The sequence below is a fragment of the Neophocaena asiaeorientalis genome, unplaced genomic scaffold (genome assembly GCF_003031525.2).
Source record: "Neophocaena asiaeorientalis asiaeorientalis breed wild unplaced genomic scaffold, Neophocaena_asiaeorientalis_V1.1 scaffold264, whole genome shotgun sequence".
Classification (NCBI taxonomy): domain Eukaryota; kingdom Metazoa; phylum Chordata; class Mammalia; order Artiodactyla; family Phocoenidae; genus Neophocaena; species Neophocaena asiaeorientalis.
Genome location: NW_020185332.1, coordinates 1,878,218 through 1,901,402, shown reverse-complemented (window position 1 = coordinate 1,901,402; position 23,185 = coordinate 1,878,218). Strand labels below are relative to the sequence as shown.

Sequence of the window (23,185 nt, the reverse complement as noted above, 5' to 3'; positions counted from 1 at the left end):
GGCAAATGACAACTGGAAGGAAAACAGCTCTGATAACACAGACTAATATAGGAGTGCCTAGAAATAGATAAGAAAAAGACCAACAGCCCAACAGGGAAATGGACAAAAGATACGGACAGTCCACAGAAAAGGAAATACAGATGGCTCTTAAACACATGAAAAGCTGCTCAACCTCACTAAGGATAAGAGAAAGGCAAAATAAAACTACACTGAGATACCATTTGCCTATCCCTGGGCAAAGATCCAACATCTTATGACTCTCTGTTGGGGAGTGGAGCTGAGGTATAGGCCCCTTGTAGAGCGCTGGTTGGATGTAAATCAATATAACCCTTATGGAAGGCAATATGGTAACACACTTCAATTCAAAAGGACATCTGCATAGTCTTTCCCTGCAGCATTGTTTGTAATGGCAAAAGACTGGGAAGAACCTAAGTGTCCATCAAGAGGGGATTCATTCAATAAAGTACGATGTATTCATTTAACGCAATACAGTGAAAAACAAAGTGAAGAAGCTTTCTATGTATTGATATGGAAGGTCTTAAAATATATTAGGTGAAAAAAATCAAGACGAACAGTGTATACAAAATGCTACCCTTGGTGTAAAAAAGGAGGAAATAGCTGTATTTGCTTGTATATACACACATAAGAATCTCCAGAAGAATACATTTTAAAAAATGAGTAACAGAGGTCACCAGTAGAGGTGGGGACAGGACAGATGGGAAGGTGTCAGTAGAAGGCTTTTCACTCTTTCAGGGTAGGCAAACTGTCTGGGAGCCAAACTGACCTCCAACCTTGTTTTTATAAATAAAGTGTTATTGGAACACAGCCATACCCATCCACTACTTTCTGTAATGTCTATGGCCCTTTCTCCCTACAACAGCAGAGTTAAGTAATTGCCAGTTTTTACTATCTGGTCCTTTACAGAAAATGTTTGTTGACCCTTGTGCTATACCTATATATACATATATATACATGTATATATATGTATTTCATTTCAAACTGTATGAATATATTTTCTTTCTAAAAATTTTAATTGACAAAAGGGAAATTAACTCTGATTAAAGGGATGATGAAACTATGATGAAACAACAAAACACAGACTTGTTGAGGCTCCTTGGGAAGGCAGTAGGGTACAGGGAATGGACATGGGCTTTGGGGTCTGATCACGTTGGAGTCCTGGCTGTGTCACTTACAAGCCACATGACCCTGTTGGTCACCTGGGTGGAAACTTTGGTTTCCTGCGCCATGAGGAAGGAACACCCACCTGCTAAACGGGTCATAAAAATGAGAGAGAAGAGTGAACGTATAAGGAGCACCTAGCACGGGCCTGGTGCATAGCAGATGCTCAATAAATGGTAGCTATTTTTTCTTTTTTTCTCTTTAGGCCACTACAGGTTCATCTGATAATCTAACTACTAGCTATAACATTGTTGCTATGGGAAAATGTGTTTCAAGTTCCAAACATTGGGAATACAGCCCAGTACATTTGGAAGACTGACCAGGAGAGGCTGTAAATCATACTTGGAGTCTCTATTTGATTATTTGCCACAGCAGTAAAAGAAATGGAGGCTCAGGAAGGGAAACAGGCACAAGGGAGAACAGATGCCCATCCTGAGAATAGGAGGCGGAGCAAGGGCCAGCACATGGGCTAGGACACTAGACATAGACTTGGCAGAAGGGTACACATTTCTGCTTCGAGGAGAAATAACCTTCAGAATAGCCTCTTCCCAGCTTGCCTTGAGCCCAGCAGAGAGGGAAAAGTTGTGATAGTCTACCTCCCCTGGAGTTTAGTAAAGCAAGTTCCTCTTCCCAACAATACAGGCTCTACTGCCAGAGGGCCCACAGCACAGGCTGCCTGGGGAGAGCAAGAGCTCCTGCCCCACAGAGCGTGGGCCACTGGACACTGTGCTCTGGGCTTTACAAAGCTTATTTCTGTTCTGGGTCCTAAGGAGCTTAAGTGCAACTCCAGGGTCTGCAGATAAGTCTCCTGCTCCTGTCCCCAGAGGCCACTCATGCCTCTCTACCTGACCCTCCCCAGGCCTCTCCTTCCTGGACTATGCTCTCTGCACCTCACTTCCCACAACCCTTTTTTTTGCCCTCGAACATCATCTGTCTGATGGCTCTCATGTTCCAATCCTTCTCTTAGCTATCAGGAAATGATCTAGAGTCAGGACCTGGTTTTTAGTCCTGCCACTGCCACTGTCTTTGGACAAATCATTTCCCTTCTCTGAGCCTCAGGTCCTCATATGCAAAAGTGAATGAGAGCTGAACTAGATGCTCAAACTTTCCTACAAAGTTAGCCCACAGACAGCGCTGACTGAGGACAGAAGAGCCTGAGGACTCAGTCCCAAGAGACCCAACACCAGCTCCACAGTTCTCTGCAAGCCTTTTCTTTCATTTTTTAAAAATTCATGTGAATTTTGCCTTCTACCCCATGACACATCTGTGTTATAATATAAATGCAATAGGTTTCCTCCTAAATCTTCAAGTAAATTTGACTCACTTGGAAGTTAAATAATCATGCTTATCCTGAGGGTATGTGATACCACCATATATACTGGGTGCATATCCCAGTGTGTGAGCTGTGGGGCAAGGGTTGCCTCAAGGGTGCCCCCAGGGTAGATGTGCTTTGGGTCTGTGGAATAGTAATCCCTTCTGATGTGTCCCATGTAACTGTCTGCATTTTAATGGAGGATTCTGGAGATAGTATCTTAGCCCAACTAAGTGATTCTAATGGTGGAATTTTAGAATTGGCAGCAGGCTGATAGAGAACAGAGGAATTGGAGCATCCTTGCTATGACTCTCAGTTACTCTATATAGGCAACCTTCCAGTTATTCTAAACTTAAAATAAGACCCACTAAATGGCCCCTAACACCAGGACACTAGCCTTCTTCATGAAATATCTTTTCCTCTTGGGTTATTTCCGAATTTCCTAGAATATACCAGAACAGGACTGGCTGCCAGTTAAAATCAAGGAACAAGGGACCTAATGAGGCTCAGCATCAGACCCAGAGACCCAGGGATGAGAAGACAGAAAGAGAGATATACTTACCATAGAACCCAGCAGAAGCTCCCTGCAGTCTGGGACACTGAGCTCTGGCCCAGGGAGGGGCTCTGTGCCTATCACAAAGCCCTTGGGCACCTTGAAGGGGACACCATCCAGGGCATTCATTCTGTCAGAGGAAGATGGTGGAGATGGCTGAGTAGGGCTGGGGCAGGCCTCCTGCTGGCAGGGAGAGAGCGAATTCCTGAGGACCAGGCTCAGGTCTCAAATGGCTCACTGCTCTCCTATGTGGTGACTTAGCCGAGCCCCACAGAGCCAGGAAGGGAGAGGCCCGTGCTGCCTAAGGGAGGAAATGAATAAAACAAGAGCATTCAAACCGACAGCAACTGACTATTTCATGTTTAAGTTTTGCTCTCTAGACCACTGTTTCCCAAAACACGGTTTGCAACACTAGTTCTAAAGCATTTCATCAAGTTTGCACCCAAATGGTTAAGAAAGAAATATCAAACTACACAAACTCTTCCAGAAAAGAAGGAATACATCCTAACTTGTTTTGATTTCATCATCACCTTAAGACCAAACCTGGGGGCTTCCCTGGTGGCGCAGCGGTTAAGAATCCGCTTGCCAATGCAGGGGACATGGGTTCAAGCCCTGGTCCAGGAAGATCCCACATGCTGTGGAGCAACTAAGCCCACGCACCACAACTACTGAGCCCGTGAGCCACAACTACTGAGCCCGGCCGCCTAGAGCCCATGCTCCACAACAAGACAAGCTACCGCAATGAGAAGCCCGCACGCCACAGGGAAGAGTAGCCCCTGCTCGCCGCAACTAGAGAAAGCACGTGTGCAGCAATGAAGACCCAATGCAGCCAAAAAATAATTAATTTTTTTTAATGTTAAAAAAAAATACCAAACCTGACAAGAAGATTAGAGGCTGATATTTCATGAAAATAAATGCAAAAATCTTATCAAAAATAATTATGGATAGAAAAATACAATACTGCCAGGTTGAGTTTATTTCAGGAATGAGAGACCGGATTAACATTCCAAAATTAATCAATGGGAATAAAGATAAATATCAATAGAATAAAAATGAAAAAGTGTATAATTAGCTATCTCTATAGATGCAGAAAAAGCACTTGATAAAATCAATATCCACTCATGATTTTAAGAAACAATAAACCATTTTTAGCAACTTAAGAATAGAAGAGAATTTCCTTAACCTAACAAAGAAAATCTCTAAAACATTTAAAGCAAATATCCCACTTAATGGTGAAATATTAAAATATACCCCCAAGATTGGAAATGAGACAAAGATGTCCCCATCATCTCTTCTGTTCAACACTGCACTGGAGGTACTAGCCTGTGCAAAAAGAGAGGGAAAAATAAAACAAAAGTATAAGGATTGGAAAGAAACCAACCCACCATTATTTCTAGATGACATATTTATATGTAGAAAATCCAAAAGAATAGTAAGGTAATTTAGCAAGTCTTTGGATACAAGGTCAATATACAAAAATCTATTGTATTTCTACATAAAAAAAACAAACCACATAAATGTTACCTTTTAAAAATTTCGTTAGAGTTTGGGATTGACATATACACACTGTTATATTTAAAACAGATAACCAACAAGGACCTACTGTTTAGCACAGGGAATGCTGCTCAATATTCTGTAATAGTCTAAATGGGAAAACAATTTGAAAAAGAATAGATACATGTATATGTATAACTGAATCACTTTGCTGTTCACCTAAAACTAACACAACATTGTTAATCAACTATGCTCCAATATAAAATAAAAATTTTTTAAATTTTTTTCATTAGAGATTGATACCATTTATATTAGCATGAATTACCTAGGACTCAATCTAACAGAAGATTTATAAGACTTCTGCACAGAAAACTATAAAACATTAGATTAAATGGAGGAACATACCACGTTCATGGCTTGTAAGACTCAATATTGTAAATATATCAATTCTCCCTGAATTGATTTATAGATCCCACATATCAAAATTCCACCACATTTTTTGGTGTAAATTGGCAAACTAATTCTAAAATTTAAATAAAATGCAAAGGGCCAAGAAAAGCCAAGACAATCATGAAGAAGAAGCAACACAGTTGAAGATTTATAATATCAGATGTCAAGACTTAGTTTAAAGTGAAAGCAATTAATACAGTGTGGTATTGACATAAGAGCTTACAAAGAGACCAATAGAACAGAAAAAAAAAGTCCAGAAACAGATCCACACATATATGGATCCTTGATTTATGACAAAACTGGCCCTGCAAAGCAGTAGGAAAATGAAGGTCTTTTAAATAAATGGTTCTGGACCAACTGGATATTCACCTAGAAAAAAAAAATCTTGACCTCTACCTCATATCATAAACAAAGGTCAATTTCAGATAGACTGTACATCTAAATGTGAAAGGTAAAAAAAGCTTGAAGATAAAATAGGAGAATATATTTATGGCCTATATATATATATATATATATATATATATATATAGGCCATAAATATATATATATATAAAGGCAAACATTTCATAAAAGGTTACAAAAAAGACTAACCATAAAGGAAATACTGATAAATTGAGTTACATTAAAGTTAAGATCTTCCATTCATCACCATACCATTAAGTGAAAAAGCAAATCACAGAGGGGGAAAAGATATTTGTAGCACACATATCTGACAAAGTACTCATATCCAATATATGCAAAAAACTTCTACAAATCAATAAGAAAAAGATCCCAAAATAGGCAAGAGATTTTAACAGGCACCTCACAAAAGAGAATATCCAAATAGCCAATAAACATGTAGGTTGTTTAACCTCATTAGTCATCAGTGAACTGCAAAATGAAACAATGAGATAACACTACACACACACACACACACACACACACACACACACACGAAGAGTTAAAATTTTTAAAAGCCTAACAATATCAAGTGTTGATGGGGTTGTGGAATATCTGGAACTCTCATGCACTGTTGGTGAGAAAGTCAATTATTATTATTAGTCAACAATATCTACTAAAGCTGAAATCTAAGCATTAAAAATTCACACATAGCTTCTGAGCCTTTTGCCTAAGATCAAGTGTAGTAGCTGTTAGTTTAATTATATTCACAACAGCCAGGGATTTGCTTTTTTATGTATTTTAGACCACATTAAATATTCTTGCCTTAAAAAACAAAGCGAAACTCATTCACATAATTCAATTTCATGACTGCCTATAATATACACTTAAATCTAGACTCCTGACCACAGTCTGGCATTTTGCAAATAATCAGGGCTTAGCAGGGAGCCCACACCAGGGAGTGGCTCCCTGGCTCAATACAATGTCATCCCTACCAGGATGGTGCAAAGCCCTGCTGTTCGGGGTCACTGGGGTCATCACCACACCCACGTGAGAGCATCATGTGAGGAGGTAGAGTTGATAATCTGAGTGCAGAGAGGTCAAATGAGGCCAGATGGGCAAATCCTTTAATTCCCTCATTTCTACTCTCTGCCCTCTTTTGTCAGTGTCTTACTGTATGTAAGACTCAAAAGGCTTCTCCACCCCATGTTGGGAGATAATTTCCCATCATATTGGCATTGAGTCTTTATGCTACAGGATCAGACAGCTTTCAGTGTGATCAGTAAGTTATCTGCCCCATCAACCTGTTCCTACAGGAGACCTTTGAGTGTAGGGAGTTGTAGGGGATACATGAAAGTTAGGAAGTTTTGGCATTCTCAGATTTATTGTTCACATTTTCAGCTATCATTAGAATTTTTAGCTATGGGGAAGGATCACAGTTGTGCTGAGTCCCAAGTGTGAACTGCCTGTCCAATGAGCAAGTACAGGGCCACCCTCCTGCTTCCTTCCCTCTGCCCCAGCACCTGCAACCTAACAGATAGTCTCTACTCAGCATTATACTTGCTTCTAGAGTAATTTAAGAGTTTGAGGATTCTGGAAACACCTCTTAATAGCAGCAAGGGCTACAGTGCAAGACGTGATCTAGTTAGAACATATTCTAAAATGACGGTCACATCTGCATCTGCTAAATACAAAATAAGAGGTACAGATCATTAAGTGATGATATTCTTCAGAGGGAGGAGAATATTCTAGTCCTTATGGGGGGTTGGGGAAACTTCAGGAAAGATGGGACTTGATCTGGACCCTGGAGGGTGGGAGAACAGCCTGTGAGCAGGGAAAAGGCTGGGTGGAGAGTATAACTCCAGGGAGAGAACAGCTTAAGCCAGGGAGCAGAGGCAGGGCAGAGTGAGGGGGAGACAAGCTGCTTGACTCAAGTATATCCTTTGTGCTGAGAAGCTGTCTGCAGTAAGATCGAAGGGGTAGATTGGGGTGGAGCTGGGGAGGGTGCTGAACTTCAGGCTGAGAGCTAATCCCATTCAGTAGGCAGAGCAAGCCCTGAAGGGGTCTGAAGGGATGGGGTGAGGGTGGGACAATGGGGATATTAGGAAAGCCAGTCTATGCATGCTTCAACAAACTGCATAATCCAGGACCTTTCCATCAGCAGTCCATGGGTCTGTGCCCATATGGCCACATCTGAGCCTGGGACGAGGGGCTGGGTAGGTGGGGATTGTAGTAATTGGTCTACATGGAGTCCCCACAATGACACTAGTATTATTTTTTAAAGGTGTCCACTATCCTCCCAAAATGACTTCATCCTTGCCCATAGCTTCAATAATCTAATACTCACACATTAAATTCTCCAGTTCTCTTCTAAGATCAAACTCACAACACAACTGCCCTTGAGGCATGTCCTCCAAGATGTCTCAAGGGTGCCTCAGACTCAACATACCCAAAGTGAACTCTGATCTTCCCCTCCCCCAAATTGCTCCTCCTCCTCCAGTATTCCTTGTCTCAAGGAACGTCTAAGGGGCACACAAGCTTGGCACTCACCCCTGATACTTTCTTCTCCTTCACTGCCACCCATCTCAAAACCCTGCCAGGTTTTCTCCTAAATCTCTGGAATCTAGCCATTTCATGCTACCTCCACTGCTACCGTGGAAATCCAAGCCCCCATTATCTCTCACAAAGACAACTGATGTCCATGTATACTCTCATGCCTTATGATTCTGTTCCACACACTGGGATGAAAATGATCATTTCAAAACAGCAAACTAAGCCATTTCCACTGTTTAAAAGCTTCCAGTGGTTCCCACCTACTCTCAGAGTAAAAGCAAACTCCTGACAAGGGATTCTAAAGCCTTACAGTGTCCAGCCCCTTCTCCTTCACTTGCTGTCTTACTCTAGCAATGATGGCCTTCAACTTGCCTTGGTCTCCTGGCCCCCCAGAGGGCCTTTGTGGATGCTGCTCCAGATACTTGCTATGCTCCTCTTTGTCTCTTTCCACTAGTTAATTCTTCAGAGCTCTGCTGAAACAGCATTTCCTCAAAAAAGCTTTCCCTGACCCCCAAACTTGAATCAATCCAACTAGTACATTGGTTTTCAAGATTTTTTTCTACTGTGCCCCATAGAATGAAATATATTTGACTTTGTGACCTAGCATATACATACATGAACTGAATGAATTCTTACCCTTACTATATGATACATAGATATTTTGTATTATTTCACCTAAAAGCATTACAAAACACTGTTTGAGGGAAAAAAAGGGTGGGAGGCCTAATCAATCTAATGGAACCGTAGCTCTCCTTCAAAGCACTTGGCACATTTTTTATGATTGTTGGATTAATATCTATCTCCCTCAAAACCTGCATTAGGGAGTATTTGGTATTTTGCTCACCATTAGAGCCCTTGTACTTATTAGCAAGTTATCTGAGCCTCAACAGGCACTTAAAAAAATTTGAACAGTGAAAAACATAAATTTGTGACTAAGTACTTTTTCTTTGTAGTGCTTATCACAATTATAACTGACTTTAATTATCTGTATAATCATTAAGCTTCTCTACTCTAACGGCAGGAGGGCAGGAATCCTGTCTGTTTGCCCCCTTTTTATGTCTCTAGCATTTAACATTGTACCTGGAAAATGGTAAATAGAAATCATTTCCCAAGAACACTGTTCAAATCCTGGTAACCACATTCCGGCAAGAATGAGTTAATGAAGTTGGAAAATGTCTACTGCTCTGCATAGTTATCCACTCTAACACCAATTGCCTCAAAGACTTCAATCTTTGCTTCAGAGACTATGAAAAACCCAGTTTATTCCACAAAGCAAATGGAAACAAATTCTTCATGGATAGCCAGGCGTGGCAAGTCGGGATCTACTGATGGGTGCACTCAAAAGTAAAAAGTTAATTATGCGGCAACAGCTTATTTGTTATAAGCAATTTTTAAAAAAAACTTAGCTAGAAATGCTTGGAAATGTAATCTCTAGTTCCTAAATTCTACCACAGCTACTACTTCACAGCATTCACATTCCTTCTATATATATTATTCTTATTTGAATGGAACAAGACATACTTTGTACTTACCTTGTAATTCCCAGGATAGCTTCTCTGTGGACAAAACTTGTAGAAGTGAATTGCTACAACAGATGGTATAATCTCAGCTAAGCTTCTTGATACATCCTTGCACGAAAGTCACGTGGACATAGGAACATGAATGGTTTTAAAGTGATTAAGTTGGGTGGCTGTAGCAAATTCTTTGACGTCATAAACTCAGGCACTCCCGTTGAACACTCTTAGTATTTAACATACAACTAATCTCTTTCATTTTCCAATCTTCCCTGTATTTACCTAATTTCTTAAAAATAAACGCTTTTGTTAGAGTTTCTCACAAATCCAGGGTCTCCTGGAAATTTGTCAAGATAAACAAATTTCTTGCATATACGACATGATGAATCAACACATTTCTAGTTAGTCTTTGAAAGAGTTTAATTCTCTATTTTCATTAATTTATGTTCAATACATAGAGAATACAGGTATAGGTCAGGGATAGGAAATGTGCAAGATAAACTTGGAACAGAATACTGGGATTGAGTGGGAACTCAGGAGTGGAGTTAAAAGAGGCTCCCACTGGCCAAAGGTGAGGCAATCAATAAAAAAAGATAAAAACAATGGACTGAAAGACAAATACATTTAGATCTGAGTTCATAATGATACTTAAAAAAAAAAAATTCTCTGGTAACTTTTGGAGGATGCTATGGAACTACCTCATTATTTTGAAAACTAGTAAATAAAATCATGTATTTATTTTTTTGCCTTTCCTATACAAATTGTACCCCAGGGTAACCAAATAGTTGATGAGGGGATGTTTCTCCTTTTAGTATATTCCAGCTGATAATTAAAGAAAGAAGGGCATAATTAAACTATCACTATTTTGCAAATCCAAATGAGTGTGTCTAGGTCTTGAATGTCAATGGCTGCTAAGATCACAAAATAAGACAACCAATTAGTCCTCCTAAATGGAGTACACACCAGGTCTATGAAATACTCTTGCCAGAAAATCCCGATCTTAATGTCATCAAACCTTTAGATCAGAGTGCCCCAACAGAAACATGTGAACCACATGTGTAATTGTACATGGCAAATCAAACTCAATTTCAGTTCAAACTCAATTTCAAGTCCCCAGTAACCATACATGGCTACCATATTAGACAGTACAGCTCTGTCTAATCATTATATTATAGGAATAGAGGAACATGTAATCACAAGGACGCAGTTAGCAAAATCCAGACTGGCAACTCTTTAGGAAAAAAATGATCTGATTTCTTCAAGTAATAAACTGCAAGGGAGTGAAAGTGCAACAGTACATAGGAGGAAGGAAAGAGAGACCTATGGGTTATCAGAAACTTAAGAGACACATCAACCAACAACAATGCATAGATTGCATCCAGATCTTGATTTGGAACAAAGTGTAAAACACACATTTATGAGATAATTTAAACATTGACTGAATATTTGATGATACTAAGGAGTTATTCATTTCTTTAGGTGCAATAATAGCAGTGGTTAAATTTTTTAAATGTCTTCGAGCTACATAAACACCTATGAAGTAATATGGCATCTGAGATTTGCCTCAAAATAATCCAGTGTGATTGGTAGGGGTACAGATAAAACAAGATTGGTCAAGAGTTGACCATTATTTGAAGCCAGATGATGAAAAAAATTATACCATTCTCTTTACTTTTTAATATTTGAAATTTTCCACAATTAAAAAGAAAAGACTGTAGGATAAGATTACAATGATACTGTCCATATTCTCAGAAGTACAATTCATTAAAGACACTACTATAAGTCTTTCTTGGGACGTCCCTGGTGGTCCAGTGGGTAAGACTCCAAGCTCCCAGTTCAGGGGGCCCAGGTTCGATCCCTGATCAGGGAACTAGATCCCGCATGCCTGCCAGGACTAAGAGTTTGCATGCCACAACTAAGAAGCCCGCGTGCAGCAACTAAAAAGATCCCACACACCCCAACGAAGATCCTGCGTGTTGCAACTAAGACCCCCGGAGCAGCCAAAATAAGTAAATATATATTTTTAAAAAGTCTTTCTTTCTGAACCTATAAAGCAGGGGTCCCCAACACACCCCACACCCCGCCCCCGGGCTGCACAGCAGGAGGTGAGCAGCGAGCAAGCGAGCCAGTGAGCAAAGCTTCATCTGCGGCTCCCCATCGCTCGCATTACAGCCTGAACCATCCCCACCCCCACTCCCCTCCCCAACACTGGTCCCTAGAAAAACTGTCTTCCACGAAACCAGTCCCTGGTGCCAAAAAGGCTGGGGACAGCTGCCTTAAAGTACCAGTGGCTGCTGCCACCACCACTACACAGGGCATAAACTAGGAAAAACTTAACAAAAGACCAAACAAATAATAAAAATAATGCTCACTTTATTAAAACTTTGCAGAAGCTGAATGAGAGGGAAGAGGGAATGGTTTTTTCCACCTGAGGTTAAATGCTTTCTTTTCCTTGGGTTCTGCTGCCTGAGTTTTCCTGAGTCCCTGCTCCACACTCCCTAACGCCATCCATGCAGGTATCTTAGTGGCAAGGCTGTCTGGACACCAAACATACATTGTACAATTCATCTTTTATTTCTACTCTTCCTGCATCTCATCAGAAAATGGTGGAGATTTATAACAAAAGGGCACACAGGCCTACGGGGTTATGTGAGGCTAATCACATCAGATTCTGAGGTTTATGAGCTTAGAAACACTTTAGAGGAGTGCTGGCCCTCATACCCTGTTAAGTCTGTAATGCGTAACATATAAACAGTGCAAATGAAACAACAAAAAAGGAACAAATGTGTTAGCATCTTGTATCCAAGAGCTTCCAAGTACATGAAATCACTTCCAAAGTTGAGACGTCCTTTCCTGCTTATCCAGAGTTGGATACCGCCTAAAAAGTTTGGTGCTTGAGATTCACCTTCCGGTAGCAAATGCCTAGTTAATAAATTTGAACTTTGCAGTAAATGTCTTTCATCAATGTGAAAGAGTGTGTAGTGATTTGGGAGGCAACAAATTGGGGGCAAAGGCTCAAACTAAAAATGGTATTTATTTAGCTTTTTGGAAATATAAATAACACAATAAATGGCAAAAAGGAAAACAAAATAAAACAAAAAAGCTGACATGTTATATGACTGATCATCTCCAGGCACAACAGCATTTATTAATGAGTATAAAAAAATAAATTTTATTATTTTTATCTGCTTTTCCCCCAGCTTAAATTACATGTATATTTTTGGAAGCTTGAGTTCCTAAGAAATTCCACAATTTCCACTATACTAGCTCCCACAATGTGACTGAGTGAGGTTAATCAAGGTCCCACTCCCATAAGGAAATTAATTTTTATCCTTGCAGATTCTGAACAACCAGACCTCTAGGAACTTAAAAAGCAGGTGCTTTCATTAGGATCCTTCTAATATGGGGAAAATGCAGCCATCATCCATTAAAACACAATCCAGTTTGGGTACAGGTACTCTTCAGGCTTTCCAAGTTCTCCACTTGACTACCAGACAAGGCCACCAGCTTTTCTGGCAGCCCAGCCTCTCCAGCTGCACCAAAAGTGGGATTCACAAAACTGAAGATAAAGCATTTCTGACCTTTCTTCCTGGAAGTTAGGAGGCTCTCTGCGTAAGAAAGGTAAGGAGGTTTTGCATCAAGCTTGCTTTAACAAGGAGTACTGGGGAAGGGACTGCTAAATCTACCCAGTGCACACCTGTGTCGAGGGTATGAGTATATAGCGTATACGTATCCATCACCACACAAGAAAGATAAGAGTAAACTTATAAATCAATCTGGACCAAGCCCCTCAAAACAGAGGCGAATTTCATGAACCAAGGCCACTGCCTATCGTAAAAACCTCAGTTCACCTAGGTCCTTTCCTGAGGAACCATATTAATCTCCTGATTCAAGAGGCACCTTGGCCAGGACAGAGGACAGAAGGAAAACTTAACTTCTGGGTAGGGCAATGCCACATGGAGTTTAGAGGTTGTGATTTATACTACAGTACAAGAAGATGGCAGCGTCACTAGTACTTAGAGCTGGAAAGAGCCTTGGCTGGACGACACTCCTGGAGCATCTTTACTAATGCAGCTTAATGGCGGTTGCCCAGATGTCGTTGCTGGGGAGCGGGGGAAGAACCCATCCTTGGGGAACGGAGTTGCCTTTGGGATGATCAGATGGCACCAGGTACTGATCCCAATCATGCCTTAATGAGAACATTACAGAACAACTGTTTATTTTTGTTTCATTCCAAGCACTATGTTAGCAACTAAATATTCTATTACAGGACTTTGCCTTCAAATGACCGATATGAGTCCATTAAAGAACGTGATTTCTAGAAATTATGCAAAAGACTATTTCTTAAATGTACATATATGTAAGTGGGAAAAAACGCCAAATAACTTATATTTTATGGATAACCAAATAATGAATATAGAGTCGATCCTCATTACTTGCAGATTCTGTATTTGCAAATTTGGCTATTCACTAAAATTTATCTGTAACCCACAAATCATTACTCATGGTGCTTCCCTGGTTACTTGCCAACATGCACAGAGCAGTGAAAAATCTGAGTCACCAAAAGGCATGTTCCCAACTGTGGTGGAACAAGGTGACACTCTGCCTTCTTGTTTTCAGCTCCCCTACTGTAAACAAGTATCCTTTCTGTAGTCTGTTTAGTACCACATTCTTCAAATTTTTGTGCTCTCTATTGGCACTTTGCTGTTTAAAATGGCTCCCCAGTACAGTGCTGGAGTGCTATAGCTAGCATTAGAAGGCTGTGATATGCCTCATGGAGAACACATGTATGTTAGATAAGCTACCTTCAGGCATGAGTTATAGTGCCATTAGCTATGAGTTCAATGTTGATGAATCAACAGTATGTATTAAATAAGGTGTCTTTAAAAAGAAAGACAAGGTTAGGTATTGATCAGTTGATGAAAATGTCGTGGCCAAAGGCTCACAGGAGCCTAGCTCTGTATTTCCTTCAGGAGCAGCAGTTCAGTATTCTCTAATTCAGCATTTGCAGTTTTATAGAATATAGCTGCTGTAAATAATGAGAACCCACTGTAATATATTTAAAGGCTAAAACTTGTATATTAACCAGAAATACACTTTTCCCAGAACAGCGCTAAAGAGTACTGTTGGACCTTGGAAGGATCCTCAGAGAGCACTTAGTTCAGTGGTTTTTCAAATCAGGCTTTGAAGACACTTAGGCCCCAAGTAGATGCTCTGGGGAGTCTAGAAATAACGAAGTGCTTCCAGTCAATAACACATTTAAACTGCCTGTTATACAAACTGATTTTTCAAAAGATTACATTTGGGAGGGTAGTACTGTTCACATTTGAAGGCCACAGTCTAGTCCATCATTTTCACCTTGTAGGTGAGGAAAGTGAGACTCAGAACTGAAAACTTTACCCAGCTCATTAGTAACTGCAGATTAAGGTGAGACTCCTTGTTCCTAGCTCTCTTGGCTTTGACCTGTAAGAACTCACAAGTCAGTGTGGGTCATTGTTAACAGTCTCCACAGGTGAGTATACAGGGAGGGTTTCTTTTCCTTGGTCTGTTTAGCAGTAGAAGAGAATTAGGAAAACGAAGTCAATGATTTAAGTCAACATAACAGCTATAGCATGGGATAATACAGAGGGCAAGTCACAACCTGAGTTTCAGTGTCTTCACCTGTTAAAATAGGGACATCTACTTCTCAAGAACTGATGAGGACTAAACAAGACGTGTGTGGCATGCTTCAAACTTGGAAACATTCTATAAACTCATAAGGAACTAAAAATAAATAAATAAATAAAGATAAAGTAATAGACCTCAACAACATAAGCACTTTGTCGACTGCTTCTTGCTACCTAAGGGAAGGAAAACATGGAGAATGCCCCTCTGACCTTATCTGGATGAGTGCTGGCAGGGAGTGCTCAGCCTGGAGGTAATACTGCCGGAAAGGCTGCAAGAGGTGAGCAAGTGGGAACTCATCTGAAAAAGAAAAGGCACAATGCCATGTCATCACGCTTCATATGTACAGCATATTTCTCAAGGCAAAGTGACTTAGTCTATGATTATACAATATGATCAAATGTGTTTCATCTTTATCCTTGATTTCCAGGATATAGTTTAGAATTCAAATCCTAAAGGATCCTTCCAATTTGTCGCCTACCACCTCTTAGCTTAGGTGGAGATCATCCATGAGAAAAAGAGCTGTCAATCTAGTATTTTTCTTTTCTCCACTGGTTACAGAGGAACTTACCTGGATCCCCAAATAACTTGGACTCAATTTCACGCTTCTGTAGTAAAAATTTCTCTTTTTCTTTCCTCTGTTTCTTCTCTAATTCTCTTTTCCTCTCTTCCTCTTGTTCTCCTTCCAACATAACTCTGAGGGCTCTCTCTTCAGCTTCATATAATTCAGAGCGTTTTTTAATGAGTTTTCTCAGTCGCTGAAGGTGATGCTCAAAGGTCTCATCTGCTGAGGCTGGAGGACAGACCCCTGGGCAAAGAGATGCAAATGACATTTTAGATACAACTTTTTCTTATCCCCAAATCCATGTTCTAATGAAGAGACTCAAAGTCCTACTTACAGTATGAATTTGGTTAGAGTTTACAAATTCCAACCAGCCTTCAAGTCTCAATTTGATCTTTTTGAGTCTTCAATTAATTTCACCCCTGACTTTCACTAACTCCTCTTTCTGTATCACACTACTTAACCTTTGATTTTGTTTATTTCTTAATGGTTTTGATCCTTCAGTTGGAGAATTCCTCTACTAAAGGGAGGAACTGTCTTTTACTTCTTCACTGTGAAATTCCTACAGCACAGACTCCTAGACCCAACTAATAAACAATTTTTCCTCTGACTAAGTCTGAACTTCTGAGAGCGCACACTTGGACAGTGAGGAAGAAATACACTTAACCAACCACAATAACCTCACAGTCTGCTGCTGAGGGCAGGGTGACCAAATGTTTCATTTGTCCAGTTTTAGCACTGAAAACCCAGTGTCCTGGGACAGATGTGATGGTTGGTCACCCTGATTTGGAGGTCTGACTCTTTTTTCCCTCAACCACGGCAGCTAAGTAGTTGCAGAATTCGCTCTCCTATCTTCATCTCCGAGGCTAACATTCCTTCAGATCATTTTGTCATGATTTCTTGGCTTGAACAAGTTTTCATCTACTCATTCCCACCTATGGAAACTCTACAACTCAAATCCATCTTCTACTAAGTTGCCAATTATTTTCCAAATACACACAAAATTCTTATGCACTGAGAAATATAAGCTGTCACTTTGTTGTTTCATAATAATTTCATGGTTTGTTTCATTTCTTTACCTAGACCAAGGATTGGCAAACCTTTTCCATAAGCGGCCAGACAGTGAATATTTTAGGCTTCTGGATCATACAATCTCTGCTGCAAGTACTAAAATCTCTCAGTACAGCAAAAATACACAGACACGCCATCAGCCCCAAAGTGCCTCCAGACCCCTGAGAAGGTGTGGCCTGCTCCCATCTCGGTGTGCTGGCCTGCACCACCCGCGCTCATTCCCCTCAGCCTTTCATGGGTCCCTCCTGACCACCATGACACACTCCCTCTGAAACGCCCCCCCACACCAATCCTCTTCCAGACCCCCTGCAACGACATGATCTAGGTTCCCTCCGCCTCTACCATTACTTCTCTAATTCCTGCAGCTCCTAGATACCAATGCTTTCTCCTTTATTCCACTTTAGCCACCCATACCTTAGGGCCTCACGCAGTCTTTGGACCTTGGCATGATCAGAAAAAAGTTTCCACCTCTGAAGTCTTAAACCCAATTATTCTCTTCTCTGACTTTCTACCCGAAACTCTGTCAGCTTCACTAAAACCTCCAATCTAATATATCAGATTTCACCAAAACATGTGGTCGCCCATTACGCAAAACCCCAATAGACCTGTGCTCTGTGCTCACCTGCCAACTGCAGACTCATTTGATTATGTGACCTAGTGCCAGTGTATAGTTACATCAGCTCAGCCCATAATGGCACCTCCCTACAGCCATACTCCCATGTGTCTCTGGTTGGCTCTCACTCATTCCTCACAACAATTATTTCAAACATTCACTTCCCTCCTAAAGCCTTACTTCTCTACTCTTAGCAAACCATCTAGCATTTTCCCTAGAGAAAAGAGGCTATCAGGCAGGAAATCCCTTAATTTTTTGCCGCTGACTTTACTCATCTGCATTACTACCCATCCTTGCCCTCTTCGTTTTCATTTCAGTGGAAAATGGGTCCTTCTCCACTTAAGTTAATTCCTCCATCTGGGATCTGAATCTCCCTACTTCCTGCAGGACCTCAAGCCATTAACTATCCCTCCTGCTTCTCTTCACAGGCAAACTTTTAATAAGCTGGACTCACTGTCTGCTTTTCTTATCTCCTCCTCTTTGATCTAGTCTAGTCTGGCTTCTACCCATACCACTCCACTGAAATGCACCCAGCACCAGTCACTAATAATCTGTTGGGTACTAATTCCCATGGATGTTTATTAATCTTTATATTACTTGATAATAATAATAATAAACACTTATACAGCATTTACTACATGCCAGGATTTTTTTTTTTTTTTTTTGCGGGCCTCTCACTGCTGTGGCCTCTCGCGTTGCGGAGCACAGGCTCCGGACACACAGGCTCAGCGGCCGTGGCTCACGGGCCCAGCCGCTCCGCGGCATGTGGGATCTTCCCAGACTGGGGCACAAAACCCATGTCCCCTGCATCGGCAGGCGGACTCTCAACCACTGCGTCACCAGGGAAGCCCGTCAGGACTGTTTTAAACACTTTATGCATGTTTACTAATTTAATCATTGCAACACCCCATGGATCGGTACCATCACTATTCCCTTCTTACAGGTGAGGAAAAACCAAGGCACAGAGAAGTTTAAGTAACCTGCCCAATATTATGCAATCTCTCCGAGCATTTGCCACTTTCCAGAAAAAGTAAGGGGTCTACACTTTCCTCCTATCTCTGACCTCTCTTGATCTCTTTTGTGGCCTCCTCCTTACCCATCTTGATTTTGACATTCCCTAGGATTTTGTCTTTGGGCCTCATCTCACACTGCACAATCTCCTCAAGGTCATCCCTACTTAGAGCAACATGCTGATAAACTCTTATCCAGGATGTACCACAAGCACCACAAACATAACAGGTCCCAAACTGAACTCATCAGCCCCAAGCCTGTTCCTCCTCTTGTTTTCCTGGTCAATTAGAATGGTATCATCACTCATTCAATAGATCAAGCTAGAACCTGAAAGTCATTTTTTTCCTTCAGCTCCCACATGCTGAGTTCCCCCAAGTTATTTACTTATATGTACACACACACACACACACACACACACACACACACACTCTACTCACATCTCTTAAATCTGTTTACTTTTCTCCAGCTCACTATCTGACTCTTAGTTCACACTCCCATATTATCCCTGCCCAGACTGCAATAGCCCTATCAGTCTCTCTTTTTTCCTCCCTCCTAGAAGCCCCAAACCTTTCTCTACTCTGCCAGCACTGATCTTTGTCATCTCTGCTTAAAATCTTCCAATGGTTCCACTCAGCTTTAAGCATAGGTGAGAAGTCTAGCCTAGCAAATAAGACACTTTGAGACGTGGCCCTGCTTACATAACCAGCTTCATTTTCTCAGCACAGTGAGAGAACTTAGAAATTTGCTCTTTTTCTTTTAAAGTATCCAACAAAACCAGTTTACTAGATACTAAATCGTTTTACATTCAAGTCAGTTAACTCCAGAGCCTGCTTATTTTAATTTCTAAAATTTCTTCCTTCTTTCAGACCAAAGTGAGGCAGACTAATAGAAATTGTGTTGTACAATAAATTCACTTGGCTAAGTTTACTGAACACTCAGCTCACGGAAGACATGAAGTAGGGGAATATGAAATAGTAGCCCTCAGGTTTTGCATTATTATAAGGAAGAGATAGAGGTAGACACAGTAGATGCAAACTCCCTCTGATTCATAAATGCTTTGTGGGGTCATCTGATTCTGAGACCTGAATCTGAATCAGCCAGGCTGGGGGCTGGCATGTAGAAGTTAATCATTTAGCTAGTGAATGAGCCTGACTGAATGCACATGTCCCAGTGACATTTTATTAAGGATCTGAGCTGCAGTTTTCAATTATATTTTAAACCACACAGGGCAGATCATTTGCTATTGTGGTACTTGCTAATTTGTGTACTCTCAAATATCCCTGGTGAATGTCAATGGCCTACAGCCTACTAAATAAGGCAGCATGTTGTTCAAGCCAGGTGCAAATGAGAAGGAGCAGTAAGTCACCTCAGCCCAGATCAGGGAAGGATGGAATTTACTGTATTTACTTTTGAAGGATAGTGAGAGCTAAAAATGGCAAAGATGGTACTGAAGGCCCTCCAGACAGACTGGCAAGAGCAAGGATCCAGGCAGGCAGGAAAGCACAACTGGGGAACTTCTAGAAAACCAGTGCTCCCTCTAGAGGCAAGAGGAGACCACTGAGGTTCTCTGGGTCCAAAAGGGACCTGCAGGTAAGCCAGGGACACCCATGCAGTCTGCGGGGCACTCCCTGCCCCGTCCAACCATTCACACCTCTACAAATATCAATGTTTCAGGTTTGAAATGTTTATGAAGGAGCATGCTAAGTTTTCGACACCTTCTGAAGCACCAAGTAAAGATAGAATAGCTTTCACCTTGGTATATGGGCTTGACCAGCCACGCCAACCTCACTCAGAAAAGTGTGGCTAGGAATGCCTGGGATGGCAATGAGTCAAGAGGAAGACAGTGCAGGACTTCCCTGGTGGCACATTGGTTAAGAATCCGCCTGCCAATGCAGGGGCCATGGGTTCGATCCCTGGTCCAGGAAGATCCCACATGCCTCAGAGCAACTAAGCCCGTACGCCACAACTACTGAGCCTGTGAGCCACAACTACTGAGCCCACGTGCCACAATTACTGAAGCCTGTGAGCCTAGAGCCAGTGCTCTGCCACAATAGAAGCCACTGCAATGGGAAGTCCATGCACTGCAACAAAGAGTAGCCCCGCTCACCACAACTAGAGAAAGCCCATGTGCAAGTAACACAGCCAAAAATAAATAAATAAAATTTTTTTAAAAAGTAAAAAGAAGAGGAAGACAGTGCGGTGGGTTCCCACATCCTTTTCAATTTTGGCTACCAGGGATAAATATCTCCTGAGGCTTTCTACTTCCAAAGTTCTGAGGTACTGCTCATAAGCTTAGTTACCCTACTTGGTGAAAATAATGAAGTATCAAGCATTTTTCCTTCAACAATTTTGGGGAGAATGGAAAGAAATGCAAAGCCATGGTTACCTTTCCTTGCTGCAGCCTCTTTCCTGAGTTTCCTCAATTTCTCCAAGGCCCGAAGAATGTCCACCATTCTTTTGGTGTCTGCTTGTTTTTTCCTCACTTCAGATAGGACACCATCAGCAGCAGCTTTAAGTTCCTGCTCCTGGATGAGAAAGAGAGCCCATGAGACCAAGTATGGAACCTTACGAGTAACAACCTTACAGCAGAGAATATCTGCCTGGCCGTGAGATTTCAGAGGATCAGACAGTCCCAAGGTTAAGAAAGACTCTACTGGATCTACATCCCAATTTCCTGAGCCATGCACAACTCCTCTCTGCATTGGTCCAGCCAAGGGATTATCTTCCCTGCAGCTTCCATGTGGGCTCTTGCCTTTGTTTCTTCCTCAGAGTTTCTCAAAGTGTGGTTCAAGGAACATCTGCCTCCAACTTACCTTGTTAAGTTGGGGCTCTCTTATTAAAAATGCAGACTCCTGGATCCAAAGATTCAGACTAGCAGGGAAGATAAAGAATGGGGTTGGAAAGGCCTAGGACTCTACAATGTTCTCAGTGATAACCTAAGCACGGTTTGTGCCCTGATGCTCTAAAGTCTCAAGAATCTCTTTGATATGACAGTCTTTTAAACATCTGAAGACCCAATCTTACTCTTAAGTTGGTTCACATGTAAGCTAAATAACCCTGGTTCCTCAAGTCACTACTCACAGGACTCTGTCTCCAGTACCCTCACAGTGCGTGGTAGGGAGGATCCTTTTGCCTAAAAGCTCTCTTTCCCATCTGTCAAATAAGCACTATAGTTTCACCATTACAGACACCCCATGCTGTTTCACTCTTTTGTTTCTGGAACTGCACATGTTGCTTTCACTTAGCTTTGACATTTCCTACAAGACTCAGCTGAGATGTCACCATATCATCTGGGAAGCCTTCCTTGATACCTTCCCCCAGTGGATTAGATATTCCTTCTCTGGGCTTTTATCGCACCTACAGTTGAAATCCTAACACACACCATGCTATACAGACATGATCCCCCATGGTGCTCTAAGCCCCTCAAGGACAAGCACTATGTCTTATTCACCCCTACTTCCAGCACTCAGCAGTGGGCCTGCCATAATGGGCCCACATTAAATGTCTGGTGAACTGACTCATATTCCCTTAGGTTAAGGCATTGCCTCCAAGTACTCTCCTTTAAAGCGCTGATATATTCCTGGAGGTGTGAAGACAAAGCTTGCCATCAATATACTTTAGAGGGGAGTTGGATCAGACTCCAGGGCTGTAGCAGACACAAGGAGGACACAAGCCTGTACCCGCTGGTTGTGGAGAGTGGAGGGAGAGGGGAAGTCCCTAGAAGCATTCAAAAGTAATGAGAATGCCTTAACTATTTGACTGATTTCCAGTTTCACCCTGGCTCTCTACTTAAGTTAAAACTTGAGATCAGTAGGCTTTGGAATCGAGCAATCTGGGCTCAAATCAGGAGTGAAATTGCCACAAACCGGTTGTGTGACTGTTGGCAAGTTAACCTCTCTATGCCTCAATTTCCTAATCTGTAAAATTGGGATAATACTGCCTACCTCTCAGACTGTTACAAGGTTTTGAGTAAGTGCTCAAAAATACCATCGTTGAACTTGGGATATTGTTGAACTTGTAAATAAAGGAATCCTGGGAAAATCATCACTAGTGCCCCATCAGCCAATTAGGGTATATGTTCCTTGAGAAAAGGCCCCAAGTTCTCTTTTTTTGTATTCTTAAAATCACCTAGAGCAGGACAAGACGCAAGGACCCAGATTCTTGTTCGTCGTGAATGTTACTAAGTGGACAGAACGCTGGAGCAGAAAACAGATCTGTCATCCCTGCAAAACCACTATGTAATCCTATACTTTGTATTTATGGGACTTTGCAGCGCACCTAGAGCATTTGTGTTATGTACTGTACACCATTAACATGCAACCAATACGGAAATATGAGGTCGGAAAGGCAAACTATCTCTTTATTTTACGGATGAGGAAAAAGAGGCTTAGCCCTGAGGAATGACAGTGCAAAGCCTCAAGCCCCATCGGGTGTCAAACACCATTACCCCTGCTCCCGTGTGCATCCGCTGCTCTTACCCGCTTCTTCTCCTCCACCTCCTGCACGCACTTGACCCTCCAGCGGTCAATCTCCTGCTCGCGCTCCGCTGCCCGCGTGGCCTCCGCCTCCAGCTCGGCCTCGCGTTCCCGGGCCCTCTCGCGAAGCCGCAGCCGGCGGCGCCGGACCCTCTCCAGCCTGCGCCGCGCCTCGCCCACATAGGCTGCCTGGGTCAGGAGCTGAAGTCGCTCGGCCAGCTCGGCGCGCAGCGGCTGTGCCTCCGCATGCAGCTGTGCCCAGGCCACGCCGTCAGCCTCGGCCTCGCGCAGCGCATGGCCCAGGTCGCGCAGCCGCCGCACCAGGCGCAGGGACCCGCGCAACCGAGCCCGCACCT

At 42.0% G+C, this 23,185-nt stretch overlaps 2 protein-coding genes across 5 annotated transcripts in view; both read right to left on the bottom strand.

The window, feature by feature from the left end:
* Window positions 1-11,910, bottom strand: part of UBAP1L (ubiquitin associated protein 1 like) — a 27,855-nt gene extending 15,945 nt beyond the window's left edge. For 3 of the 4 annotated variants that reach the window (XR_003001826.1, XR_003001825.1, XM_024735176.1), the window contains exons 1-3: window positions 9,452-11,310; window positions 4,296-4,367; window positions 3,054-3,345 (exon numbers count right to left, since the gene is read on the bottom strand). Coding sequence is in view for 2 of the 4 variants with exons in the window: in XM_024735176.1 (XP_024590944.1) it covers window positions 3,054-3,173 (120 nt within the window). In the remaining 2 variants the exon portion in view is untranslated. Of the gene's footprint in view, window positions 1-3,053; window positions 3,346-4,295; window positions 4,368-9,451; window positions 11,311-11,805 lie in introns of those variants that run through there. The other variant, XM_024735177.1, reaches the window with a different exon arrangement.
* The window catches only part of PDCD7 (programmed cell death 7), an 11,844-nt gene continuing 445 nt past the window's right edge, over window positions 11,787-23,185 (bottom strand). The window contains exons 2-6 of the mRNA XM_024735142.1: window positions 22,833-23,183; window positions 20,741-20,879; window positions 15,669-15,905; window positions 15,310-15,397; window positions 11,787-13,622 (exon numbers count right to left, since the gene is read on the bottom strand). Coding sequence (XP_024590910.1) covers window positions 13,499-13,622; window positions 15,310-15,397; window positions 15,669-15,905; window positions 20,741-20,879; window positions 22,833-23,183 — 939 coding nt within the window. The 3' untranslated portion in view covers window positions 11,787-13,498. The remainder of the gene's footprint in view (window positions 13,623-15,309; window positions 15,398-15,668; window positions 15,906-20,740; window positions 20,880-22,832; window positions 23,184-23,185) is intronic.